This window comes from Stegastes partitus, unplaced genomic scaffold (genome assembly GCF_000690725.1).
Source record: "Stegastes partitus isolate 25-593 unplaced genomic scaffold, Stegastes_partitus-1.0.2 Scaffold2493, whole genome shotgun sequence".
Taxonomy (NCBI): Eukaryota; Metazoa; Chordata; class Actinopteri; family Pomacentridae; genus Stegastes; species Stegastes partitus.
The window spans coordinates 1-26,579 of NW_007580224.1; the positions used below are offsets into that span (position 1 = coordinate 1).

The window sequence follows — 26,579 nt, forward strand, 5'->3', positions numbered from 1 at the left end:
TTTTTATTCAATCCTGTCATATTTTTGCGCAAAAAGAAGTCCTGCACCTCTGTGGAAATAACACAACCATGGCTAAAGGCAGGGAGAGCGTAAGATATTCTTTATGCAGCACGACGCAGTTTTAATGCTATGAATAATAATAATAATAAAGTTGAATTTCTTTGAGTATTTATTTTACATAAATATAAAAAACTGAATCAACATGTCCAACATTTTCCTCACAGGTGGTACCAACATTTTAAATCTATAGTAAGACTCTATTTTACTACTTTTAGTACGATTTTTAATTAGTTTCCATACTTTTTGCTGCTCTGCGTAAACACAGCCTGCAGTTCAGCCAAACGGTTCCTGAATTTTTGTCACATGACTGTTGCTCACAGCTGAGTCGTGCATTTCTTCTCGGTTGGTCTGAGAGCGAAGATTTGTTTTTTTTTTTTTACAGAATCGGGTTTATTTTGGCTGAATTCTTTAATTGAGATGTGATTTTGATGAAATATCATGCTTAGATTTTATTAATTTCCTGCTGAAATGAAAACAAAATACAAACTCAAGAGTGTTTCTTTAAAGGACAACATGCCTTTGGGGTTCAGAAAGTTAATATCTGTCTCTATTAATGTGCTGCTTTTCCAGTAGTGTTACAAATGAGGACTGATTGTTAAAGTCAAAGTTGGGGAGGTGACGCTTTCCATCTCAGATATTAAACATTTAAGTTGGACAAATGTTTGTTTAGTCCAGATTAGTCTGCTCGTAGTGCCATGTCGTCTTCTCTCCATACATCATTTTTATTCCTGCCAAAACACAATAAGACGAGACATGAAGTCAGCCGTGAAGCATTCTTAAACTTGGATGCTTCACAATAAGTCATTAGAAACCTTCTCTGAGTGCGTCATCTCTCGAAAACGGCTCTAAATCATTATGAACGATGTGAAGTGGTTCTGTTAAGGTCATTTAAGGACTTGTGATGATTCTGAGTGTTTGAGGACTGATGCTACCTCAGACCGACCTCGAGCTCCAGCTCCAGCGGTCCGGGTTGTGATTATCTGTGGGTTCTGTTACGCTGACCGGTCCGCTCTCCCTTCAGATGCTCACTACGCAGCGGTACGAGCCGACCTGGACTCTGACGCCCAGGACCTGGAGGCAGACTCGTGGAGTTTGGCAGTTGACCAGCAGTATCTTAAGAAGCACTCTAAGGAAATCGTGAAGAGGCAGGATGTGATATACGGTAAGTGTGATTTCAGAGGTGGTGTTTAAACCTGACCGGGCTCCTCATTAATTTAATAGTCAAGTGCAGAGAAAGGTCGTTAGCAGTAAGTCACTTTGAAAAGTTTCTGTCTGCTGATTACGTTACAGATACAACACTGTGTGTCACCATCTACAGGATTTTATCTTTATTTTAAGGCTTAAATTTTAAATATGCTCATTTTTATGTCACGATTTTTGTTGCTTTTGTTCTTTTATTGCTTTTTGTTGTTTTTTTACTTTTAAACTTGACGACTTTATCCTGAATAACATAATTTTAGGCATTTTTTTCCTCATATGCAGTCGTCTTCTCCAAGAACCTGTAAATAGAATCTGATGCATAAAGTCAGTCAGGCTTCCCTTTAATTTTGGGAATATTTTAACCCTTAAGTTGAGAAAATTACACAATTTTTCTGTAAAAACAGGAAAATGTTGGATTGTCAATTTTCTGATGGTCCTTGTGTGACTCGTGACTTTCGGTTTGTCTGGAAAAAAAACCTCCAAATCAACGCTTAAAATTGGGATTTTCTATTAAAATCACTTCGTTCTATGTCTCCTCCCAAAAATAAATCATTTGCAGTAACCAAATTCTGCAAAAAACAAAAAATTCTGTGCCTCTCTGCGAGTTCATGCAACCAAAAGTTCACTGACTGTTCAACTGAACTGCAGGTTGTGTTTAACCTGAGGAGATGTGGGACAGATAGGGAAACAAATTAAAAATGTAAATAGTGAAAGTCTGGATTTTTTTCTGATATTGAACCCTTGGGCGCTTAAAATAATCTGGTTCAATTTGATACCATTCTTAGATATTGAAGAAGAAGAATTCTTAGATAACCAGAAAAGCTCGACTTTCTTTTATTCCATGTTTTTATGATTTATGGCATCATAACCACGTTATACTGTACAGAATTCAACCCTCAGTTCCTCCTACGTCTAGCTGTTATTGTGCTGTTTCCACTGAGGAGCCAGACTTTATTTTGCAATGAAACGTGAGCCCAGGCAGGAAGTAATGTGACAGAAGCAAAAAAAACACCCATACACTGCTCGGGGTTCAAAGGGTTAAGCAGTAGCGTTAGCAGTATGTTTTTTACATGTATGAGCTCTACAAAACATGCACATGTTATCATACAGAGCTGATGCAGACGGAGGTGCACCACGTCCGAACGCTGAAGATAATGCTGCGAGTCTACGTCCGAGAGCTGAAGGAAAACCTCCAGATGGACTCGGGCAGGCTCGACTGTCTGTTCCCCCGCCTGGAAAGCCTCCTGGACCTCCACACACACTTCCTGTCTCGCCTCAAGGAGCGGCGGCGGGAAAACCTGGTCTCACCCAACGACAGAAACTACACCGTCAACAGGCTGGCAGACATCCTGATCGCTCAGGTAGGCAGGAGATGAGTGACCACCTCTGTGTGGATGGTGCAGCTTTAAGATGTTCCACCTCTCATCCACGAAGCTTCTCCAAGTGCACACCAATAGCCTGACTGAGTAAACTGTACAATACGATGCATATCGTTCATGTAGTGCAGCGTGAACCAGCAGCCATGATGGTTTCTTTGTTCTTCAGTTCTCAGGTGAAGTCGGAGAGAGGATGAAGGACAGTTATGGAGATTTCTGCAGCCACCACCCTGAAGCTGTCAGCTACTACAAAGATCAGATGCACAACAACAAAAGGTTCCACAACATCATACGGGTAATACACGTCAACATTCTTTTGATTTCTTACATCTGATTTAGTCCACAGTGCTTCTGTTGTAGAACAATACATGCAGCTTGATAACTACGTGATGCTGTTTTTCTTCTCAGAAAATCAACAACCTGTCCATCGTGCGGCGGCTCGGAGTGCCTGAGTGTATACTGTTGGTGACGCAGCGGATTACCAAGTACCCGGTACTGGTGGAGCGCATTCTGCACAACACCGAAGGTCCTTCTGCTGAATTAATCCCACGACTATCCAACGTAACATGGCTTGTTTTTGTCACTGGACTCAACTGAATTTGTTCCTGTCTGCAGCGGGTTCGGAGGAGCACGAGGATCTGTCTCGAGCTCAGGGTCTGATCAAAGACACCATCGTGCAGGTGGACACGCTGGTTAACCTCCACGAGAAGAACTCCAGACTCCGCGACATACACAACAAGCTGGAGCCAAAGGCGCTGGGAAAAATCAAAGACGGTCGAGTGTTTCGCAGGGAGGACCTCGCTCAGGGCCGGAGACGGCTGCTGCATGAGGGAACGGTCAGCTGGAAAGCTGCTTCTGGCAGACTCAAAGGTATGTTGTCTCAGAATAAAACAAAACACTTACCTCTTGTAGTAACATGGAGATACGTTCTGTTACTGAAAGAAATTAAGGATGCATTCATGTGTCTGGTCTGTTATCGTCTGCCTTTCTAAAGCTGTCATTCCTGATTGTTGTCCTCCCAGATATTCTAGCGGTGCTCCTGTCAGATGTGCTGCTGTTGCTACAAGAGAAGGATCAGAGATATGTGTTTGCTACGGTGGTGAGTGATTTATTTTACTCATTCTGTCTTTATGACACTCAACAAAAGGGTGCATCAAAGAGGAGTCATATGCAATAACACGTGAACAGGAGCAGAAATACGCAATTGATGCTTCGTTCTTTTCTACCTTCAGTAGCAGAAATCAAAATGCCGTCTCGTCTTCAACCTCCGTCTTTCTTTGTTTTTCTTTTAATTCATCCAGGATAACAAGCCGTCAGTGATCTCCCTCCAGAAGCTCATCGTCAGGGAGGTGGCCCACGAGGAGAGAGCCATGTTTCTGATCTGCGCCTCTTCCAACGAGCCGGAGATGTACGAGATCCACACCACCTCCAAGGAGGAGAGAAACACGTGGATGACGCACATTCGGCAAGCTGTCGAGAGGTAACGCGGCGAGAAACGCTTTATTTGTTACGAAAACGCCTCCATTTTTTAACCCCGGTTCATCCAAAACCACAGCATAGATCTAAAGTTATGGAAAATTCTGCAAAGATTTAAACACCGTGTAGGCGAATACTTTTTTCATACACAGTTTGTGCTGCAAAGTTAGAATTCCTTCTGTCCTCTCCCTTTGTTAGTTGTCCTCACACTGAGGAGAGGCTGTTCAGCGAGGAAGAGGAGGCACGAGCGTCCAGGCTTAAAGAATTTCAAGGTAACTACACATCAAGTATGCACTGGCAGAAGTAAAGAAAGCTGGGAAATCAGAAGGCCACAAGGAGGTGCTCATGCATCATATTCACCCTGCTGGAAGTGGATTTCATTTACTTTCTGAGCATCAGAACTCTTTAAACATGCAGCTGAGGTTGTTCAAAACACCTCGAGGTATTTTGGCGTCCTTTTTGGTATGACAGCTGCTGTATGGATGCTCCAGAAAGACACATTATGAATCTCAGTTCCTTGTAAAGACGTGAGCTTTCTGACTCCGCTTGATGTTTTTCTGCTGCAGAGCGACTCTGTCAGAAGGATGCGGTGATCGTGCAGGCTCTCACTGAGAAGCTGCAGCTGTTTGCGGACATGGCCGAGTCCGTGGCCGGTCTGGAGGACGCGGCGTCCAGGTCCAGACTGCTGCTTCGAGGAGACTCCTCGGACCTCCACCAGGGGGAGACGCTGCTCAAAGGAGCCATCACCGAGGGTGGGACGGTGCTCCACCATACGAGCATCTGCTGTCGATTTGCAGGCGTTGTGTAATATTTACACACAGATTTTCTTCATGTACTGCTCTCTGCAGCTTTGTGGTAACTTTGTGGTTCCTCTTCTTTGACTTCAGTGGAGAACCTCCAGAACCTGCTGCAGTCTGGAGTGAGGGAGGAGGCGCCGCCCTCTCGGACGGAGGACGGCGGAGGCTCCGGGGTTCTGCCCAGGAGAGCCGACACCTTCGGGGGCTACGACAGCAGCCCCAGCATCCTCAGTAAGAGTGAGTCCAGCACACTGAGGAAGTCCACCATCTAATGGGGTTTCACTTGTACTGCATTGCATCGGCTTTTACGCCACCTATAAACCACAAATAATGAATAAATTGAACGTTTTTTCCAAAGACTTTTTGATGGATTCATTCCCAGAACGTGCATTTATTCAGCTGTTCATGCAGGTTTACATGTATATGGATGTGTGTGTGTATATATGTGTGTGTGTGCAGATTATAAGTGTTTCCGTGTATTCCAGTGAGTTTGTTTTAACTGTCGACGCTTTGTGTTGCTGTGTGTGTGTCTGTCTTTTTGTGCGTCGGTGTCGGTCCGTCTGTGCCAGATGGCAGCGCGAAGAAGAACTTTTCTGGCGAGTCCAGAAACAGAGACAGAAGCCAAAGAGCCAGCTCGGACCCTCAGCTCAAAGACCTCTGTGGCGGCCACGCCCTGGAGCAGACGGTGGGAGACGCACACACACACACACACACACAAACGCACACATAAACACACACAAACGCACACTACATCTTGGGATGAGTCAGTGTTATTTCCTGTAAATAGTAATATCCACACCAAGTCAGGAGTCTGGAAAGTTTCCACGTCCTGATGTTTACTGTACGCCGTCCTCGCGGGTTACCTCATTTGTGTATAAATAGATAAAGCCTCGATAAACATTATTCTCAGAACGTTAATGTAGTTCCAGTAAATCCTGGTCCTTGACGATAATCAGGCTGACTAAATATAACAACAGAGGAGTGAGCATGTCCAGAAGTTTCTCCCTCACGCTGTCAAAACTTGCAAAAACACCTTTTTTAGTGACAAGATGTTAAGATTTCCCAAAAGTCTGCTTATTTAAAATGGTTAAAATCCTACAACATGAATGCTTAAAAGTCCCACGTTCTCAAAAAGCTCAATTTACAGGCTGCAAATGGAGACAAACCTCCAGTTGCAATGAAGAAATTCCACAAAATACACAAATTAAATATCAACTATCTGCTACCAGGTTCATTTGTCAGCATGACTGTTGATTACATTCATTTATATGTTTATAAATTAATGCTGCATGGATTCTGGAGGCTGACTGTATTTGTATATTTATGCTGGGAGGCTCTCGAGTAAATTTCTTATATATATTATCTTTCCTCTGCTGCCACATTTGTGTATTTTGTGGAATTTCTTCATTGTAAAATCAGGTTTGTCTACATAAACATTAGTTTGTTTCAAGAAGGTGGTTTTGATCCTTGATCCAAGGACTTGACTCATTGCATGAAGCAGTGTTTTGGGATTTATTTATAATTCTTAGTTTGTGTGTTATTGAAATCTGTCATTATAGTATGTGTGGTATGTTGATTAGCTGCAGAGTTGCAGCCGCTCCATATTTAGGATTTCTTTGCACCAAACCATTTGCCTGATGAGGGACTAGTATTGTGAATAAATGGGTTTTTGCAAGTTCAACAGTGTGCAGGAGTCTCTTTGAGGCTAAATAACACAACGTATTTGTTTCCTTCTTTTAAAACTTCTGTTTTAAGTTCATGAGGTTCATACAGACTTTGCACAATTATCCTGTTTTTGTTTTTGAAAATTTGATCTAAACTTCATAGCTTTTGCTGCTTAACTCTTATAGTCAGGGTGTAGAAACAGGTTTTTAAATGTTATTTGAGGTTGAGAATACAAACCATCATTTGCCACCAGTGCATATACTGTGGATTTAGTGTGTAAGGTGGACAGAAATTAATCATTTGCACAAAATCCAATAACAAAATGTTAGAATTACATATTATCACAAACAAATTTCAGACATTTCTGAAGTGTCTATATGATCTTGTGCTGTATTGAAGATGCCGTAAAGTGTGTCTGACTCGCTGTGTGTCTGCCTGTCGATGCTCAGGTTGACGAGAGCTGCTGCTCTCCCGCCAGATGGAACCGCATCTGGTCCGACTCCTTCCCCGAGGCCGAGGTGAGCCTCTCTTATCTGTCACCTTGTGCTGCACATCACTGCTGGCATGATGTGGCATTTATAGCTGTGCCCGCTGAACTGAAAAGATGCACACATGAGATGTTTGCTAATCCAGTGAAATGTTGAGTTGTCTTTTTTTGTGTTGCTGGTGGTTATTTGATTACAACGCCTTGTCTGTTCTTTGCCGTTCTAGTTCTTCGACAGAGTGCTGATGCTCTCCCAAAGGCTCTACAGTCTGCAGGTAATGAAGTCTGAATATGTTCCCAAATGCAGTGAAAGACATGAATGCAAATGAAATCCATGGTTTGTTCTGTGTGTTTGCACTTTAAACCTCTGAACTCCAAAACCTGCCAGCAGCTGTGAAAGGCATGAAAAGAAGTCACCATTTATAAATTTAGCACAAATTTATTAATTTATCAGATCCTGAAACAGTAAAACCAAGAAGAATCATTAGATGGTCAACTTTCCGATGGTCATTGAACTACTCATCTGTGATCTGCTGTTCCATCAGAAAACTTTAAATCACTTTATTCTGCATATCACATTTAAAAACGTGGATGTTTACCCATCTGAGCCTAAAAACCCACCAATGTGTTTAAAAGACAGGTTACCTTTTGAAAAAATCAAACTCTTGATGCTTTTTTTGAACTACTCATGTTTGACTTTTGATTTCATTGGAACAGTCTGTTGTGATATTTCATTAAAATCCCTTAAATATAGATGCCTCATTTAAATATGTACTAAAAATAAAGCGTTTGCTCTAAATAGATTATGTAAACAAGAAAAAAATCCTCTGTCCTCTGCCATTGGAGGCTCAGCTCTGACCAATAGTTCAAGAACTGCAGGATGTGTTTACACGGCAGCCATTGTTTGTAAAATAACTATTTATTGAAATTCATCTTATGTTTTTATTAATTTTTTAATGAAACATGGCATCATACGTGTCATACTGTGCAGAAGATGTGCAGGATTTTATATTGCAGTGCCCAAGATCAGATGGTTAACTGCTTAATTTATGAGGTATTTGTGTTTACAGTTTAGCTCCCTTGAATTTCTAAGAAGGTACTGAAAGCCGTTCATCTGTCCTGTACTCAACGTTCATGTTCTCTCTCCGTCTCCAGGCCATCATATCCCAGCAGGACAGCCACATCGAGCTCCAGCGGGCCTCGCTGACGGAGCGCGCCTCCCTTCCCGGCCGCCACAGAGGAAACGTTCTCCTGGAGCAGGAGAAGCAGCGAACTCTGGCCCTGCAGAGGGAAGAGCTGGCCAGCTTCCACAAGCTGCAGTCTCAGCACCGGCAGGAGCAGCAGCGCTGGGAGAAGGAGAGGGAGCGACACCGGCAGCAGGTCGAAGCTACCGAGGCCAAGCTACGGCAAAGAGAGGAGGAGTGCCGACGGCAGGAGGTGAAGCTCCGACACACAACAAGTGGTGCTAGACGTGTGCTAAAGGCTGAATTTAGTCAACTAGCTGAGCTAGAATCCATCCCTCTCTGTCCTACTTGCTCATGAAAAGGAAACTTTGCGTGTTTTCTTCTGTGCAGGAACATCTGGCGAAGGAGAGGGAGGAGCTGGACAGGCAGAGGAAGACGTACCAGCAGGACCTGGAGAGGCTGAGAGAGTCCACCAGAGCTGTGGAGAAAGAAAAGGAGCGTCTGGAACACCAGAAGAAGATAAAGAGGAAGACCATTGAGGTGGGGCATCTGTGGTGATGATGATCGCAGTCGTCTGTAGACAAAAAAACAGTAAAACAAAACCCCAAATTTGCTCATATAGACACGGAGAAAAGGTTCACCAGATAAGACTTACTAACAAAGCTGTTCTATAGCCTTTAATACTGATCAAATATATTTACTTTAAATAAGGTTATACTTGTAGTTGGTCTGCAGACAGCAGATGTGATCATCAAAGAGGATTTCAATGCAGCTTTGAACCCAAAAGCAGATTCTGGGTGTTTCTTTACTTACTGTTGGCTCATTTTTCACTGCACAGCAACAACAATGAGTACAAATGGAGAAAACTCAACAATCCTTTGTGCAATATAACAGTTACATAGATTATAATACATACACAAGAAGAAAAAACAATCTGCAAATAACATAGATAACATTGTCCAAGTGGTACCAATAATGGGGGGAAAAGCGATGCTCTGCGTGTTATAGATATTGTACAACTTATGTTTTTAAAAAAAGTTAATGTTCGCACTTGTCCCTGTCCACTCTGTGTAAACACTGCCTGCAGATCAGCCCAAAACTCCCTAAATTTTTCCACAGTTGCTCCTTTAAGTGCAGAATTTTCTGTTTTTACAAGATCTTATGAACGCAAATCAATATTTTTTGGCAATTTTTTAAAACGAGTCATGTAGAATAGAGTGATATTGATAAAGTATCCTGATTTTAGGCTTAGATTTGTTCGGCAAAGCAGAAAGTTTGACATGATCCATCATCAGAATCTGCAGAGTTCTTCTGTTTTTACAGTTTGTTCCTCCGATAAATGGTGTTTATTTTGAGATTCTTATGAAGCTGTGGGTGTGTTTTGGGGTTTAGAGGGTTGAGCAGGTAGGAGGAACATGAGGACGAGGTAATACTAGGAGCAGTCGTGTTGGTGGCATTACTCTCAGGATAAAGGACAACAAGGGGCTTTCTCATCTCTCTGGGTCCCTGATTCACAGTTTCTGTATCTTGTTTCTTTTGTTCCAAACCTGTGTACCTCCTGACTCATGTACCACCATCCTAAGGTACTGAAATACCAAATATACAGTATTTTAATATCAACATTTGGACGTTTTATCTAATTTTTAAATTCAATCTCGGTTTTACGTTCCTGCAAATCTCTGTCGACTCACCAGAAATCTGCAGCTTTAATCTCCTGTCTCGTATAAAAGTGACATTGCTGATCCTTCTTATTTGCGCAACATTTCCATCTCAGAGTGGAAAAACGCTGCCATGAGAGCTTTTAGTTCCTGAGTTCAGGTCCAACAGAAGCATCAGTTTCCTCTCCCGCAACCTGTTTCATAGATGGAGCCGTAATGACAAACACATGGACAGCTGAAAGCATTTCTGACCGCTCAACCCAAGAATCCAGCCTCTTCTACCTCCCAGTGTTTTCTTAATTTCTTCCCTCCTTTCTCTGCTTGCAGCTACAATGCGGGTCATTGTTAGCGAGTTTCATGGGAGAGGAGCTCCGAGAAGGATCCTCTGACTGTAATTTCATGCCCGCTGCAAAGAGATCTGCCAAGAAGTTACTGTAAAGTTACCTAATGTCAACCTTTAGTGGTTTTAACGGCAGTTTGCTTGATTGGCGTTTTCTGTGACAAGCTGAGGGGAGGTGAAGGCTTCTCGTTCCGCCTGGGAAGTTTCATCTTGATTTTTATCTTTGCGTCAGACCGAGAATAAAATAATACAGACTGACTGGAACTTTTCTAGCAGCTGCACCACCTGAGTCACACGGGATGCTGTCATCGTGTAAAACACAACCAAAGATGTTCTCTGACTAACGCGTCCGTGTTACAGAAGGCCCAAACTTCTCAGCACAGTGAGTCACCGGATTGCAATCTTTCCGAGTCCGACCGAGCTGCAGACCCGTGGCTCTGCTGCATGCCCTTACAGTTTCATCGCTTCTCTGCCGTCTGACATTCCTACCTGATTGACAGTCGTCTCCGATTGGCCGGTTTCTCTTCATCCTGATGACACGCTGCCGGCCACTCACGTCCTGACACGTCCTCAAAACAAAACAAGCTTTTTTTTATTTGCAGCTACGCGTTCTGTTTTCTGCTCCACTTCCCCAGACATCTGGCGACGTATCTGGGATCCGGTTTGCATGTTAAGATGACCTTTGGGTGCCTCGGCCGACTGGAGTCTTAAGTCGAGACGTACACAAACATAACCAGCTGACATGAATTATTGCACTTATCTTCTCATTACCGGCTACAGACGGCCTTTGACTGCGAGCTCCATCTAGAATACTTCACAGCGACTCCTGGAAAACCACATCCCCTGGTTGAATCGGGCTAATCTGCCGAGATGAGTAATGCTCGGCTAATTACAGAGGCCTTCGCCGAAACGGTTTGTTTGCGACACGAACTGCGAGATAACACGCGAGACAGATGATATCTAGACCCTATCAGCACCCCATTAAATGGAGCTTATACTATTTGTCTGGGAGCAGCTGAGCGGCGTGTTTGTGTGTTCTGTGCACATGTTTGGGCTGCATGCGTTGCACTTCTGCGCCGCGCTACGGGACTTTCTTGGCTGCGGTTTTGGGGAGATTTGGAAGTGGTTTGTGTCCCTTCTGCGTCGAACACATCAAACGGTCTTTTCATTAGCTGCGACCGCGGGATCTGTTCCAGGCTCTGGGCCAACCTGATATCAACAGACATTTAATCGCCACCACCCAAAATTAAGACTCATCAGCAAAACCCGGAGAGCTATGATTAGACCTCATAAAAAAAAAAAAAAAAAAAGAGACGTGCCCCCGCGTGAGCTTCTCGACATGTGCGAGTGTTTGAGCGAGACCGGTGCTAGTTGTGGCACGTTCTGGCTTCGGGGGAACTTTTCTTTCATCTCGTCATACTTGGCTCCGGCCCAGGGCAGAGCCTCGGGTCTGGTGATTGCACAATAGTTTCTATGAAGGTTTGATTGGCAGCGAGGAGTCGAGAAAATAGATGACACAGCAAGAGTGAGTGGAGCAAAAAAACTAAACGTGCATCAGCCGTGTCTGATGAAAAGAAGTTTAGACATCTTCTTCAATAAAGGATAACTTTAAATGACCAGATAAGAGATTTTAGCACAAATTTAAAAGCTAAACTGCTTTTAAGAGCCTCTGCTGGTTGTAAGAGATGATCTCCTAATCATTCTGTATAAGTGGTACCGGTTGTAATTTTGCTAAACCGTGGTGACATCTTCCAGGGTTTCTCCAGCGCTGAGCACCAGAGGAAACCGATAACTGTAATTTTGAGAAACCTTTCTGACTGCAAGGTCTAAGGTCAGTTTTTCAGCCTGCTTGGGAAAAGCTCGAGGGCATCGTTGCGTAGCATCCAGTAAGCTTGTTTTGTTTAACAACTGCTTCTTTCTCCTGTTTTGTGCTTTCGAGCAGAAAATCATAAAACTGAGTTATCACCTGTAATGAGTGAAGAACGTGAACATGACAGAGAACGTTGCTAAAACATGGGAAAGAGCGTAAGAAAAATGTCGAGTCTAACAGGAAACATGACCCGTACCTGTTCCCTCTGCACCCTGAGTTATCTCTTCCCCTCCGCGGCCTCTTCTGATTTACGTTGTCTCGGTGGGTTCCTGTGTCTCAGGAACTCCAATAAATAACTCCTCAACACGCTCGCTCCTAAATACCTGCGACTGCCTTCTGCTATAATCAGCTGGTAGCAGTTGCTTTGCAGCGCTAAGACGGCGGCGCGGCGAGCTGCAGGGCAGATATTTTCTTCAAGCCATCTGTCACCGTCGCTGCTCCCCACCTGTTCGCTGTTAGCTGTGTGAAGAGCTGATCTGTCTTTAACTGAAATGTTGTCAAATTGCTCATCGCCCAAGTTAGTCATTTGCTCGGAAAAGGGGAAGAAATTGTTTTTTGGAGGCGACGTTGCGTTTTTTTTCTGAGCAGCTGGTTCATTTACAGGCATTGATTTGTGAGAATCTCTTCAGCTCAGATAATTATTTTTATTATATGTTGGAATATGTTATAGATTAGCAATAAATGAGCTGTTTTAGAGCTAAAATGAGCACAGTATTGATCAATTCTGCTGCTTGAAACCTCAGAAAACTGAAATAGTAATACAAAACGAGCTCACATTTAAGAATAAACCTTTGAAAAGTGGGTGTTTTTGCTCGAAAACTAACTAAATGCTTAATCGGTTGTAGGAAAGTAGCTGAAAACTGAAGACGTGACTCTTTCTTTGCAGCTTTTAAGTTTGCAAAATGTCAGAAAACCGTAAAAAACGCACGTCGCAGCCGACTTCAGATGTTGTTTTTGTCCGACCAACCCAAAGAGAATCCATTTGCTGTCATATAAAACAGAAAAAAAAGGAAAGTATTCTCCAGATTGGGTGCATGGATCAGTTTTTTGATTAATAAATTACAGCAAATATTAACATTTCTGCTGAATTATTTTTGCTGAATGACCAATCGCTGGACAATATTTACTCTGAGTAATCGCCCCCGTTTATATACGGTATGAATAACTTAGAGTTTGATTTGAGATTAAACAAATTTAGCCTACAGCGTTCGCTAATCTTATTAGTTCTGGTTGAATCGGAGCTGCACAGGAAGTCAGGTTTGGGTTAAAATTTCACACAACACGTAGTCACTCGAGCAGAATCTCCTTCCTGGTGGCGACTCTGGTGAACAAGGCGACACATTGTGCAGCGTCGGCGGAGACGTGTACGATTATGGGAGTATCCAGGCCGGTCTGAGGATGAGAGGAACCTGGCTGTGTAATTAGCCGGTCCTAACCTGTCATTAGCAGAACCCTCTGGACGGAGGCCAGTGCTAATTGTTTATGTGCTGTCAGTCGGACCTCTTTGTGCCGAGCAGCTTCCGCTCAGTTTACTGCCCCTGGAAACCTGCTGTTTGTGTCGCTCAGAGCCGATCACCTCGTCCCAGGGAAACAATGGGAACATCTGTGTGCCGAGATGAGTGAAAGAGGAGAAGTGATGGAGGGGAAGCAGAGGAAACGGAGGGTCAGGGAAGGAGGTTCAGGCCTCTTTCTCTGCACCGACGCTACAGCTGGAGGAAGCTACAGTCTGGACACATGGTCACGGTCGGATGAGTCTGTCCTTCATGCCTTGTGAAACGCAGCCATCATGCATCCCCCATCGCCGTAGGAAGTATTCGGCATCATCATCAATCTTGTCAGATGCAGGCTGCATGTCAAACACGGCAGTGACTGACTGACGCTAGAAGCTTTTCATCGACTGTGTTCTGGTGAGATTAGGAAGAAGTTCAGTTATCAGGATTGAGAACATTTCCACTTTGAGAACACGAGGAGGGAAATGACGCCGAGGGGTTTACTGTGAAGGAAGTTCAACATATCCAGGCTTTCTTTGCGTTAGCTGGTTCGATAAAACCTAAAACTCCAGCTGTGGATAATGGATATCACAGTGATAGCTTCCAACTTTATTTGTCCGCCAGATTTCCTTCTTTAGTCTCTTGAGTGTGCTCACATGAAAAGAGGAAATTTAACTCTTCATCTGAACAAAATGAAACGATAGCACGCTGCCTACATCCGTCAAGAGGAACAGGTTGTTATCATGTGGAGCTGTGAAGAAGTTTATTTAGAGAAAAAGCAGCGCTCTTACTGCAAATGAAGCAAGAGGGGGATTCTGGTAGTAAATGGTGTTAAAGAATATATTTATTTCACCACTCGCTGACACTCAGCTGCTCATTTCTAACACGACAGCTGCAGCCAGAAACTTCAACATGATTACGTTCAGGTCTGTCGCTGCCCCAAAGTGTAGAAATAACTTTAGTTTTTGGCCAAATAAAAGTAAAGTTAATGTTACTGATTGAATATTCTCAACACCGATACACTAATCAGTTTCCTACTCTGTGTTCTAGTAGATGATGTAGCAGCAAATCAGGACTAATCATAAACATATTTATATATTTTCTGCATCATCAGCTAAATCCATACGGGCGAATGTAGGCAAGAAGAGAACTGGTAGAAGGAAGATGCTTCTTTTAGCCGATTTAAACTCCTCCAGAGTGCAGCATCTGTTACCGTGGCGATCTAGCTTAAAGGTTAAAACTCTGACTTCAGGTTCAACATATCTGGCTAACTCACTAATCCATCACTGCAGTGCAGCGTTCTGCTCTCTGGGCTTTAATCGACCCAAGTATCCGATGTTGTTGTGTGGCTGTACTCGAATGCAAAGTGTGTTTTAACTTAATAGTTGTGCAACGTCATTGGGTAACAGGACTCGGAGAACTTTGGTCGTGCAGTAATTCCCACAATAGCCCACTGAAAGGAAGCTTTTTATAGTCCTTGTAATGCAACACATGTGGGATTAGCAACACAAACACCGCGCCGCTCCTCTGTCGCAGTCATCCTCCCGGTCAGTCTCAGCGGCTGCAGGTTGGGCGATCGTGTTGACTCGCTTGATCTTTAGATCGCTTCGCCTTTATTCTGGTAATTAAGTGGACAATGCAGTCAGTGTCTTTTGTCCACTGATGTCATGGGAGACATGTTCTTGTTCCCCTGCTTGTCTGACAGTCCTGTCTGTTGTGTTAGACACGCCTTTATGTGCACAGGGACTATTAGGGGTTTTATGTTTCTCATTTTGTGTGTGTGTCTGTGTGTGTGTGTGTGTGTGTGTGTGTGTGTGTGCATTGTCCTTGAGCTTCATGGGAGAAAAAAAAAAAATCAAACGCTTGCACCAAACGTAGCGAGATGCACGCTCAGCAGAAAGAGCCCCATGTGTTTCTGATTCCCTCTTTAGCTCTTAAATACCCAGCGCCTCCACAGATTCTGTTTCTGTAATGACACGGCGTCACACACTAGATTTATAGTGTGTGTTTATCTGCGTGTGTCTTCTGTACTCTTAAGAAGCTGCCTTTTTTTTTTCTTTCTCTTTCTTTCTTTCTTTCTTTCAACAAAACACTCTCATACACAACCCACAGTACAGGCTGCAAAACATGATGTTCCACAAGTCAGAATCTGAACGGAACCGCAGATATGGATAATTACAGTGCAGCGCTGCCATCGTTTGAACTCAAAATGCTGAATCTGAACTCTTTTATGATGATGTTTGCAACAACAAGAAGCAGAAGACTTCTCAGTCGATGACTCTCGGCCTTCTCTCTCTCTCCCCAGGTGGCTCCGATGTCTGGCAGCCTGAACGGGGAGCTGCTCTCGTCCTCGGGCCTCTCCGGCTCCACCGGCATCCCCGACCTGCCCCAGAAGCCCCTGGTCCGGGCCAGCATGTCGGTGTCGCCGGCCGACTACCCGGAGCGCCCGGAGCTGATGCTGCGGCGGGAGGCGGGATCCTCGACTCTGCCGCTGAAGACGGAAGTGCCGCTGCATCTGGTCAGCACCACCAACCAGCAGCACAAGCTGCTCGGCGTGCAGCAGCAGATCCCCACCAAGCTGGCCGCCATCAACAGCGGCAAGAGCAAAGGAGGGAAGAGCGGCAAAGCGTCGCATCGCACCGACAGCACCGGTAAGGAGTCGGACCTCAAGTACTGAGATCATCAGGTGGTCAGATGTTCCAGTGGCTGAATGTCACAGGTTTCATCTCTGGATATGAGAGACGTTCAAGATCAGTTCCAGGATCGTTACCATGTTTAATATTACTTCATTATCACTGCCAGTGTTGCTTTTCTGTTTCTCATTTTATTTCCTTGTTGTCGTTTTATTAGTGCATTTATTTGTTCAGTTTGTTTTTGTTTTTTTTTTTACAAGAATTTCCTTCAGGATTAAAAAGGTTCCATCTTGGCCGCAATTATATTATTCAAACTTATCTGAACGTCTCTTATCTGAACCCATTTGAACTCATCCTATCTGAACTTATCTTATCTGAGCTTTTCTTATATGACATGCGGCAAATGTTGAGTTTTGCTTTGAACACGTCCCAGCAGTGTGATGAGCTCTGATGTTCTGGAGCTTCGTTCTGGGCCGTACTTGTTTTGTGTTGCTTCCTTTACTAAAACAAGCCCGACAGCTGCCCACTAACACCAACAAAAGGTCACGTCTGAGGTTTCAGGTGATGTGTATCAGTGCAGCAAACTGTTAAAATAGACTTTTCTTCCCTGACACGAGCTCGACCCGATCGCCCTCATTACAATCACATTAGCCGTCTAAATCGGGTCAGCCCGCTGATTCATCAAACCCGAAAGAAGCGAGGCGGCTTCAGTTTACCAAAGCAATCTAATTTTACAGTTAAATCACCTTCTGTCTGTCTGTTTGCTTTGCTCCCTCCTCCTCCTCCTCCTCCTCCTCCTCAGCCTCCGTGGACATGAAGCAGATGCTGCCCCTGAAACTGTCCTCCAGAGAGGACAACGCCCTGAAGGCCAAGCGCTCCGTCAGCCCCCACCAGCAGCAGCAGCTGCCTCCGCCGGCGCCTCCTCAGCCCCTGCATCACCTCGCAGGTATCCCGAACGCAATCTCCTCCCGTCTGCTACATTATTAATCTCAGGTCTCACAGACGCAAACATGAGAAACACGCATTCTCCACCTGGACAAACGCGACTCCACCCGATGGCATTCCTGTGTAAAGCTCTCCTTCATGCCCAGCCTCTCCCTGTGTAAACACCTATCAGTGTCTTGTGTGTGATTAATGGCTCGCCGTGCTGCTGACACACACACATTTTAACACTTTAATCCCGTTCTCTCATGATGACAACTGAGAAAAAACCCGCCGGCAGGATTTCATGCGATACATTTTGCAGCAACAATGAGCTGCTGCATGAAACGCGTGACTAACGTTTCTATTTTTGGAGTTTCTTCTCTAATGGCCTTCCCTTTGTGCTTCTCCCAGATCAACTCAGTCCTCCAGACAGCGCCGGACCAGACGGCCAGTCCCACCCCGCCGGTGTCCAGAAGCCCGCCATGCCTCCTCAGCCCTCCATGCAGCCTCCCAGCATGCCCCCCCACTCCCAGAGCACCGGCGCTCTGCAGTTCCAGCCGCAGAGCGTCGCTCCCGGCAGCCAGGTAAACGTGCACGCGCTCAGCCACAGCCACAGCATGCCGCCGCCGTACCACAAGGTCACCACGGAGGACCTCGCCAAGGAGGACGTCATCTTTTTCTGAACTCAAAGTCAAAGCACCGATCGCAAGATTAAAAACTATCGTGGGGCTGATCCCCAGACTGCTCGTTAAACCCATCGCGAGGAGCAGCGCAGCGACGCAAACGCAGGTGTCCGAATATCGGTACGACGTCGCAGCAGTTTATCGCGTTTAATTAAGATTCTAAACTGCCAACAATAGAGGAGTACTTCAGTTTTATTTAAGTTTTAGTTTTCTATCTAAACCCGATGGAGAGGCAGCAAAAGGCGTCTTGTAACGTGTGTGTGTGTGTGTCAAAGGTTTAAAACGAAGTTAAATCAATCCAAAGACCACGAGAGCCGAAGGGGGGACGGGACTGAAGGGAAGATGAACTGTACTTTCAGGAGTCTGGACGGAGCGTTGGCCCGACGGCAGGTTTCTCTGCTGGACCTGGAAACGCATGAAATGATTCAACAGGAGCTGAGAGGCGACGCAGCTCTTCACACATAAACACTCTCTGCTTGATGTTTCATTTGCACACTGTACATACTCCATTCCAGACTAATGAATGAACCTTTGTGGACAAACTTGTGTATTATTTGGTTGTACAGCCGTCAAAACGTTGTGAAGTTTGTTGTTTGTACTCGTCTTAATAGTGCTTAAAACCGAAGGATCGCGTCTTTAGCGCCGCCGCCGGCTGTGAAAGTGTTTTTTTTTATTCTAAGCTGTTGTGTCGATAATTTCAATTAAGGGAGGCTTTTGGCTGATTTTATTTCTAAACTCCCAGAATCCTTTAAACACTGACGGTTAAATCATTTCTACTTATTAGCATGAAGCATATTTCCAAACATCTTCTTAAGCACATTCGGTTGCGTTTTCTTCCTGCAGCTGCGGCACTGATCAGAAATATGTACATTTAAGTACGTAACTTAAACCAGACGTTATCATTTGAAGGTTTTTCTCACAGACTTGTGGTTTGAAATGAAGGAAATTAGCTAAAGTTGGCTAAAATTTTGCACCATTCAGCATTTAATGAGTTTGTCTACATTTCCCCAGAACGACCCCTTTAAAGGACAAATCTGTGTAAAACATTTCTGCTGCCATTTTGGATTGAAGGTACGTTTCAGGACGTTTCATGCTGGTTTAAAGGGTGAAATTAACTTTAAACTGCTTCAGTTTTCTGGACAGGAGAAGAAGAAGTTAAAATCCACCGTCGTACATTCAGCTTTTTCTCAGTTGGGGGAAGATTTAAAGCACAAATGTTGAAGGAAATCAACAAACTGAGGGTAAATTAGGATTCATAAAACCTGCGTATTAAACGTTGTGTTCCTTTGGTGTATTTATGGAGAAAATTCAGACTCACAAGACAAAAAAAAGCCAGATCGTTGACAGAACTGAAGCAATTTAAGCTTAATAGAATCCCAGCAATCTGATTAATTTATTTTTTTAATCGAATCAATAATTAATGTGCCGAGTCGCGCGTTTGAAAAGCTCGCGTCGCTGGACCCCGCTTTGCTGACTTTGCTGATTCTACTTAACCAGGACGTATTTGAGATAAATATGAAGATGGCGCTTTTAATTAAGGCTCAGAGGTCTTATTGATTTATCGATTCCTGTTGACATTTCCACGTCTCGGTCTTAAATCTCTTTGCTGTGACGGATGCAGCGACGATCGTCTGCCGTCTCACGTTTCACTCTTTCTTTACACCAAACATGAGGAGAAGTCCGTCTTTGTTGTTCTCCTCTGTGTGCACGAGATCCTTTCACATCAGGAAGCAGCTGAAGCATCAGTAGGTTTTTGTGTCTTTGGAGGGGAAAAGAGCTTTTTTGTCCAAATCAGCTGGTGTGTGTTATGTATGCTGTTGTACATACTGTCTGTTCTGCACCGGCCGCCTCCTCCTGACACGAATCCAGATGTTGAAGTCTTTGTCCGTGCACATCTGTACGGACACTACACCGTCGCTCGTTGTGTAAATGAAACTTTAATCTCTCGTCTGCCGAGGCGACGATGCAGCAGCCGTTTGAAAACTGAACCGTCTGCTTGTTTTCGGTTGGTTAAAACCAAAGAGACGTTCAGCCGACTGGGATAAACGTGTGGTCGCCCGCAAAGTGTTATTGCTCGTAGAGAGGAGCCTCCGGGGACGAGCGTGTTTACTGCAGGTCCAGCTCACATCCGGCTTCAGATTTGGATTTGTTTGCAGAAATCTCCTCGTACGAATGAGATCAATAGCAGACAGTAAAAGAGTGGAGACGTCTGGCTTAGAACTAATGACTAGTTTTAGATTTTTTATCATCATCGGAGCATTTGCGTGCATGTTGACGCAAAAACTTATCCAGAGTTGTCCAAGGTTTTACTTCTTTCTTGCTCTTTTAACAGTCGTACCAAACGATCGCTTAACCGTCGACAGATCCGTCTGAACGAGGCCACGTCTGGTGCTTGAAAGCTTAACAAAAAATAAAAAATTGAGATGGGATTCCTTCGTCAAATTCAATTTTCCAGATTCAAGAATAATTTCACGCTCATCCAGACGTTTGCGGTACATTTCCTCTTTCTGTTTTCCTTCTTTTTACTTCTTAATGAAAGCGGTTCGACGACAGCAAAGACTGGCCTGAGAGCACTTTAAGTTCTTCTGCTTCAGACTTTTAATAAAAACCTCAACAAGGAGATCAGATTATTTTTTGGAGTCTTAAATGTCGCTGTGCTGAAATGCTGATTTAATTATTTTGATAATTTGGAAGCCGGTCAGTCACTTCACTGTGTGTGTGTGTCTTTGTGTGTCTATGTGTGTGCGTTTGTGTACAAAAAAAACACACTAGATGCATTTCCAGTTGTGTTGTTGTTTTTTTAACACACATTTACACACCTGTCGGACCTGTAACGTGTAAATAATCATGGACATATTTTATTTCCTCAGCCAACTTTACACTAGTCACTTTGGATAGTAGCATACTTGAAGGGGAAAATGAATGTTTATAATATTATTATTATTATTATTATTGTTATTGTTGTTATTGTCTGTGAACTTTTATTTACCGAGATGCTGTCTAATGACATTTGTAGCACACAGCGAAACTGATCTGTTGTTTTTTTTTTGTACTGTTTTATTTTATTCACTGCGCATCGTTAGACAGACCTGTGGACACAAACTGCTGCCTTAGAGACGTTTTAGTAATAAAAAAAAAGTCTTTTTGAAACGAGTTTGGTTGTGATTTTCTTTCTTTTTATTTTTTTATTTGTGCAGAAGTCAGACGTGCAGCTGAATGAGTTCCTAAATGTGTATTTACGAGGATTTGTTCTCTTTTTTTTCCCCCCAAACTACCACATGAACGTGTAATTCAGCCTCATTATTGAGATTTCTATTCACTGCTCGTCAAAATAATCCTGACCACCCAATTAGCAGCTCCCCGGTTATTTCTTGGTGTCTAGAAGGTGCAGCGGCAGCGCTATCGAGCCTGTGTTTAGGAGACCTAATAACAGTCTATTCCCAGACAAAGCTCTATTTTCAGGTGCCGTGGTCGCGGCTGTTCAATCCCTCGCTAACAGCAGGGCTGCCGGTTCCTGCCTTATTGTCATGCTGGCTGGGAAGACGCTGCAGCAGTGGCCAGTTTTCATTGTCTGCTGTCATTAGTGGCTTTCCTCTGTCTCCTCTCAACAATTATTTTTCCAGGCTGCTTCCCCTGCGGAGGGAAGCTGCGTTTTGCTCCGTCTTTGTTTCTGTCTCACGTCGTCTCATCCAGCGTCTCCGCCGCCTTTCGCAGCTCGGAGGCGTTTTTTTGTTTTTTTCCTGTAACGCAGTTTTGCAGGTCAGGAGTCTTGGCCGCGGTTCTCGTGTGTCAGAGGCCACACAGTTGAACAAATAGATTCTCCACAGAGCCAGACGTGCAGACAAACATCCCCGTAGGCTCATAAAACACGGAGACAAATCTCAGTTTGATGGACTCTCTGTCAGCGGTTGTTTCCTATTTGTTTTTGCTCTTCCATTCAGACTCAACAGCCCGTCACGTTGGCCCCTTTGTAGGCTGCAATGAGCCATTAGGCCATTACAGGAGTCAAGCTTTTGGCTGCCGAGGCACCGCGCTCCGTCCAAGTCGGTTCAGGAGCTCATCGTTTGGTATTTGTGACCCCAAAGTTCTGTAAAAGGGTTTTTTTTCACAGAATTTCGTCTCATCTTGATATCTCCAGACGTGTAACTCCCACAGTCATGAGATTTGGTGACAAAACTGTGGATCCGAATGACTGAATGGTTCCAGCAGACGACTATTTTTTTAATTCTTGGCCCTTGAAAATGGAAAAAAAGTGCATTTTTTTTTCATGCATTTGTGGCGTTGTGCTCCTAAAACGTTTATCTAACTGTATATGTGTAGATGTTTCCATATTTCCCACCAAAATACTGTCTTTGGTCAACATCTCACCAACTTTTGAAGCTTCTAACATCAGTAGAATTTAATGTATGGATAGTCGAGGTAAACCAGTGTTTTGCTGTTTTGACGTGGAGCACAATAGCTGGTCTCTGGAGTCTAAATATTATCATTCTATGTGGAAAAAGTTCAGTTTAGACGCAGCAGTTCCCAACATTTCCTCCTTTCAAATGAAGTGATGATAACGAGGAGTCGGGGGATCGTAAAGGCGTCTGGGCATCATGACTGTCTGCAGAAAGCTTCATGCTCGTCCGTCGGGTAATTGTCAAAGTCTGCATGCCTTCCTGCATGACTAAAGCAAACCTTAGAGGACCACGTGAACCCACCGTCCAGCTTTCCTGTAAACATGCTTTCTGCTCTGCGGATCGTCTTGTGACCTCTTTAGTTTCATCGTGTGCTTCCCGACCCCGCAGCTCGTAATCGGCGGCGTTTCTAAACCCACATTCTCGGCGACCTCCAGCTTTGCTGTTTTGCAAGTGATGTTGTGAAAGAATGCGCCTGACGGCAGCTTATCTGAGCGTTGTTTCATTGCTCCTGGCTGACACAAGGATCCTCTTGTTGAAGAGACACAAAGCCGACTCTATCTGTGCTCTTTTCAAACACCCGAAGGTGATAACAGGAAGATAGCCGGCAGTAAAACACGACTCTCAGCCAACTTCAAACTCTGCTTACACAACCTCCTTGGCAGGATGTGGTCTGTTCTGGAAAGGAGAGGAACGAGATCTTTGGAGGCTTTCAGGTGATAAAGAACAGAGCAGCGACGTTTTGTGGCCTCTTTGTGTTTATTGCATCAGTTTGTCGCCGCAGACGCAAAATATTTCTGGTGAAGCGTAATCTGTAAACTTTGATTTCATGCCGTCTGCTTCTTAGTTTTGCGTCGGATGAATGAGAACCATTGTTCCTGGGACCTGCTCACCTGATCTGTTATCTCGCGTCCACAAAGGAAGCCCCTGTGTGGGAGGGCAGCGGAGAAAAAACCTCCTCAGAGGAAGGTTACGGCAGGTAGGGATCAGATCAGGTGGACGCCATTGTTCTGCCCGAGGAGACGCCTCAGGTGAATTGAAAAGGGAGAGATGGATTATAAAGGAAGTGTGCTCTGCGCTGACTCGCCCTTTGTGCCGGCAGCATTTGCATTCTGCAGCCGGCAGTAGCCTGGCGACCGTCTCGTCGGTCCAGTTTTATTCCCGTGCGTCTGTGTGCTGATTACGCCGTATCGGTCGCTGATGAATGGCCTCCATTGTGACGGATCGGCCGCTTCCAGAGAACGGTAAACATGAGGTTCTCGTGTCGTAGCGTCCGTCTGAGTTTCACTTGAGACAAAACTCTGATTAATTACACACGAGGTTCGAGCTAACGTTTCAGGAAATACAACGACTCAAGACGTTAGACGGAAAACAAAAGGATGCCAGTCACATGTCGGCCCATTTAATCTGACGCCGGAGCACAAAACAAAGTTATGAGGAAATAAAATGACATTCACCAGATAACTTGAATAACCCTGTAAGGAAAGAGTTGATCACAACAGAATGATTGGCGCGGTTTTGTAGGAAACAAAGTTTAAGAAAGAAAAAACAAAAGTGGTGTTGTTGTTGGGAACCTTTCTCATCTGACAAAGGCATCCAAAATAGTCATTGTGCTTTAGATGACTTTCAGATCTGATTTTGCAGTCATCACACGAACTAAATAACTGAGTTGCTTCATGCAGGGGCAATAATTGCAAGAACCTGTTTTTGGTCGACGTCTTCTTTCCGTAGCCAAAACATATCTTCAACTATTTTGCTTTTTGCAGATAAATCTTCCTTGTCAGTGTTTCTCTCCGGCTCTTGCACATGTGGAGCCTGCAGGGCAACAAACTCTGTGTCTTTTAGATAAAGTTAAAAACCTCCGTATCCAAGAACCATTAATCACGAGCTTCGTAAATTATCTTCTCTCAGGCAGATTTATCTCGTAGATTAGTCATGAAAAGTGACAAACTGTGCAAGTTTTCTTTTCATATGAAGCAGCAGGAAAGCTGCAGCTTGTTGTGTTTGAGTTCGTTTGGTTTCCTTCACATGGAGCTTCTTGCGATGTTGTTGCTGAAGCGATCTACTGTGTTAGCTACATATTTGGTCAAACCTGAGTCTGTTCAGCTTTCCAGGAAAATGCTGTTGTCTAGAATATTTCAGCTTCTTTTTTACAGGAAACAACAACCTCTAGGCGGCAAATTAAAATTTCTGACATGAATTTGGATCATGCAGTGAGGCGGAGCTGCTAGTTTTTATTCAGTTCTCGCCTCCATGCATGTAAACACAATTTCCCGCCACTATTTGGAGGGAATTCAGTCTCTGTATCCTTTGCATAGCTTCATGACTGTGACTGCTTTAAAGAAATACAAACAAACCAGAGATTTTCTTGTTCCCCTTTAGCAGAAGGATGATGAGGTGCAGCAGCCCGTTCTACACTGTTAGCACTAGAGAACCGTCTGGCTATTCCAGACCACACACAGCATCATGTGTCTGCAGCAGAACAGGCTGCAGCTTCAGGACCAAACTTCTAGAACCCATCGTTTTTGCACCAACAACCAAAATGGATGAAGTGAGCAATGTATAGTTTTAAAGGTTTATTCCACCCAAACAGTAGCTCCTCTGGTTTTAAGGATTTACTTTAGCGCATAAATTCTATCGTAGTTTGTTGCTCACACTTTGTCAAGCTAACGATAACTCTGCTGACCAACTGAAGATACCAGAACTGTTTCTAATGTTAAACATCCATCCATCCATCTTCTCCCGCTTGTCCGGGGTCGAGTCACGGAGGCAGCAGCCCAAGCAGAGCCGCCCAGACTTCCCGATCCGCACACACCTCCTCCAGCTCTTCCGGGGGGACCCCCAGGCGTTCCCAGGCCAGTCGAGAGACATAGTCTCTCCAACGTGTCCTGGGTCTTCCCCGAGGCCTCCTCCCGGTGGGACGCGCCCGGAACACCGAGCTCCTCACCCTATCTCTAAGGGAGCGCCCAGCCACCCTGCGGAGGAAACTCATTTCGGCCGCTTGTATCCGCGATCTCGTTCTTTCGGTTGTTAAACAAATAAAGCTTGACTCATATTCACACCGTGGTCGTCGTCCGTCTTGGGCAGAAAGGTGTTGCTTGCTTTAACACGTGCTTTCAGCGGGTGGTGCTGTTGCAAAGGGTCTTAGAAGCGTGGTCCCGAACCTACAGCTTCCTCTGCTGAAGACTCGTGATGTTGCGTGTAGTCGTGCACAGCCAGACCAATCTCTAGAGCTAACAGTGGCGTGTTGAATGGTCTGCTGCACCAATCACGATCATGGTGGGCGGAGCTTCGAGTACATTACGTTCTCTTCGACACATGCTAGTCTTTGCACTGAACCGAGTCACTGTTTTCCTGTTTTTAAGCCTTTATGCTAAGCTAACGTTTTGCAGATTTGAGATTCATCCTTCATGTCTCTTTTGTTGAGACACCAGACGTTTCCCAAAATGTTTAAATAAAAAAAGAACGATTAACTGCTTTCCAACTTCCAAAAAATACAAGTAAACAAACCCTGCTCAGTTGTTCAGCAGTTTGATCGCCAATAAAGACCCTTCAGATGTTTTATGAGGCGATTCTCTGCAGAATAACCACCTACATCAGATAAATACACAGGCTGTCTGCAGCTTTTAGCGTTTTCCATCTGTTTCAGGATGCAGTATTGTTCGGGCCCGATGCAGTGTGGGAGGTCTCTGTGGCATTTTTCAAAGAATCACACAGAACTTCCCTCGTGCACAACCGCACAAATGCACACTCTCACACATTTCTGGTACCTAAAGTCAAACGTTGGTGCTTGCCAAGGCAAATAGCCGCCTGGCAGCTTGCATGGAAAACCCTCTTCATGTCAGCAATGTGAAGATGTGGGCTGTTCACGTTGCTAAGACTCCCCCTGGAAAGACCCCGCCAGCTTTGTGTTGTTAAAAAAAAAAGTTTCTGCCATCATCAAAGTTGTTTTTCAAAGTCTGGGGAATATGTGTACCGCTGCTCTCAAGAAAATGGGAATAAGAAGCAGAAAAAATGCTCATGTATCTGCAGAGAAAGGACCTGAAGGATGCATTTAGCGATGTGAAATGACTCTAAAGTGAGCTCGGAGCTGCTCTCGCTTCATCAGGTAAAGCAGATGCACTTCGGCTGATGGTGCACTTAAACCTCCCGGTATTATCCGGAGGAGCTCTCTGTCAGGATTTCATGTCCCTTTCCAAGAATGCAGCCCGAGGTCGTGCACTTCACCGCAGTGCGACCCTTTCAGCGGCATCAAAAGCAGAAGAAATGCAGCTTTTTCCATCTAAACAAGCTGGTTTTGTGCCCTATATCTGGAGCCTCCTTCGGTGTTTCCCTTGAGTGC

At 44.5% G+C, this 26,579-nt stretch overlaps 1 protein-coding gene across 1 annotated transcript; it reads left to right on the forward strand.

The window, feature by feature from the left end:
* Window positions 1–68: 68 nt before the first annotated feature.
* Window positions 69–20,465, forward strand: LOC103375181 (rho guanine nucleotide exchange factor 18-like). Its single transcript, XM_008305391.1, is given in 20 exon segments — window positions 69–89; window positions 1,052–1,076; window positions 1,079–1,222; window positions 2,371–2,621; window positions 2,806–2,931; window positions 3,045–3,162; window positions 3,252–3,506; window positions 3,659–3,735; window positions 3,938–4,116; window positions 4,311–4,384; window positions 4,679–4,864; window positions 5,000–5,146; window positions 5,479–5,594; window positions 7,024–7,092; window positions 7,286–7,333; window positions 8,214–8,495; window positions 8,633–8,782; window positions 15,906–16,251; window positions 17,036–17,179; window positions 17,569–20,465. Coding segments are annotated over 20 exon segments (3,030 nt in total). The 3' UTR covers window positions 17,841–20,465.
* Window positions 20,466–26,579: the final 6,114 nt, after the last annotated feature.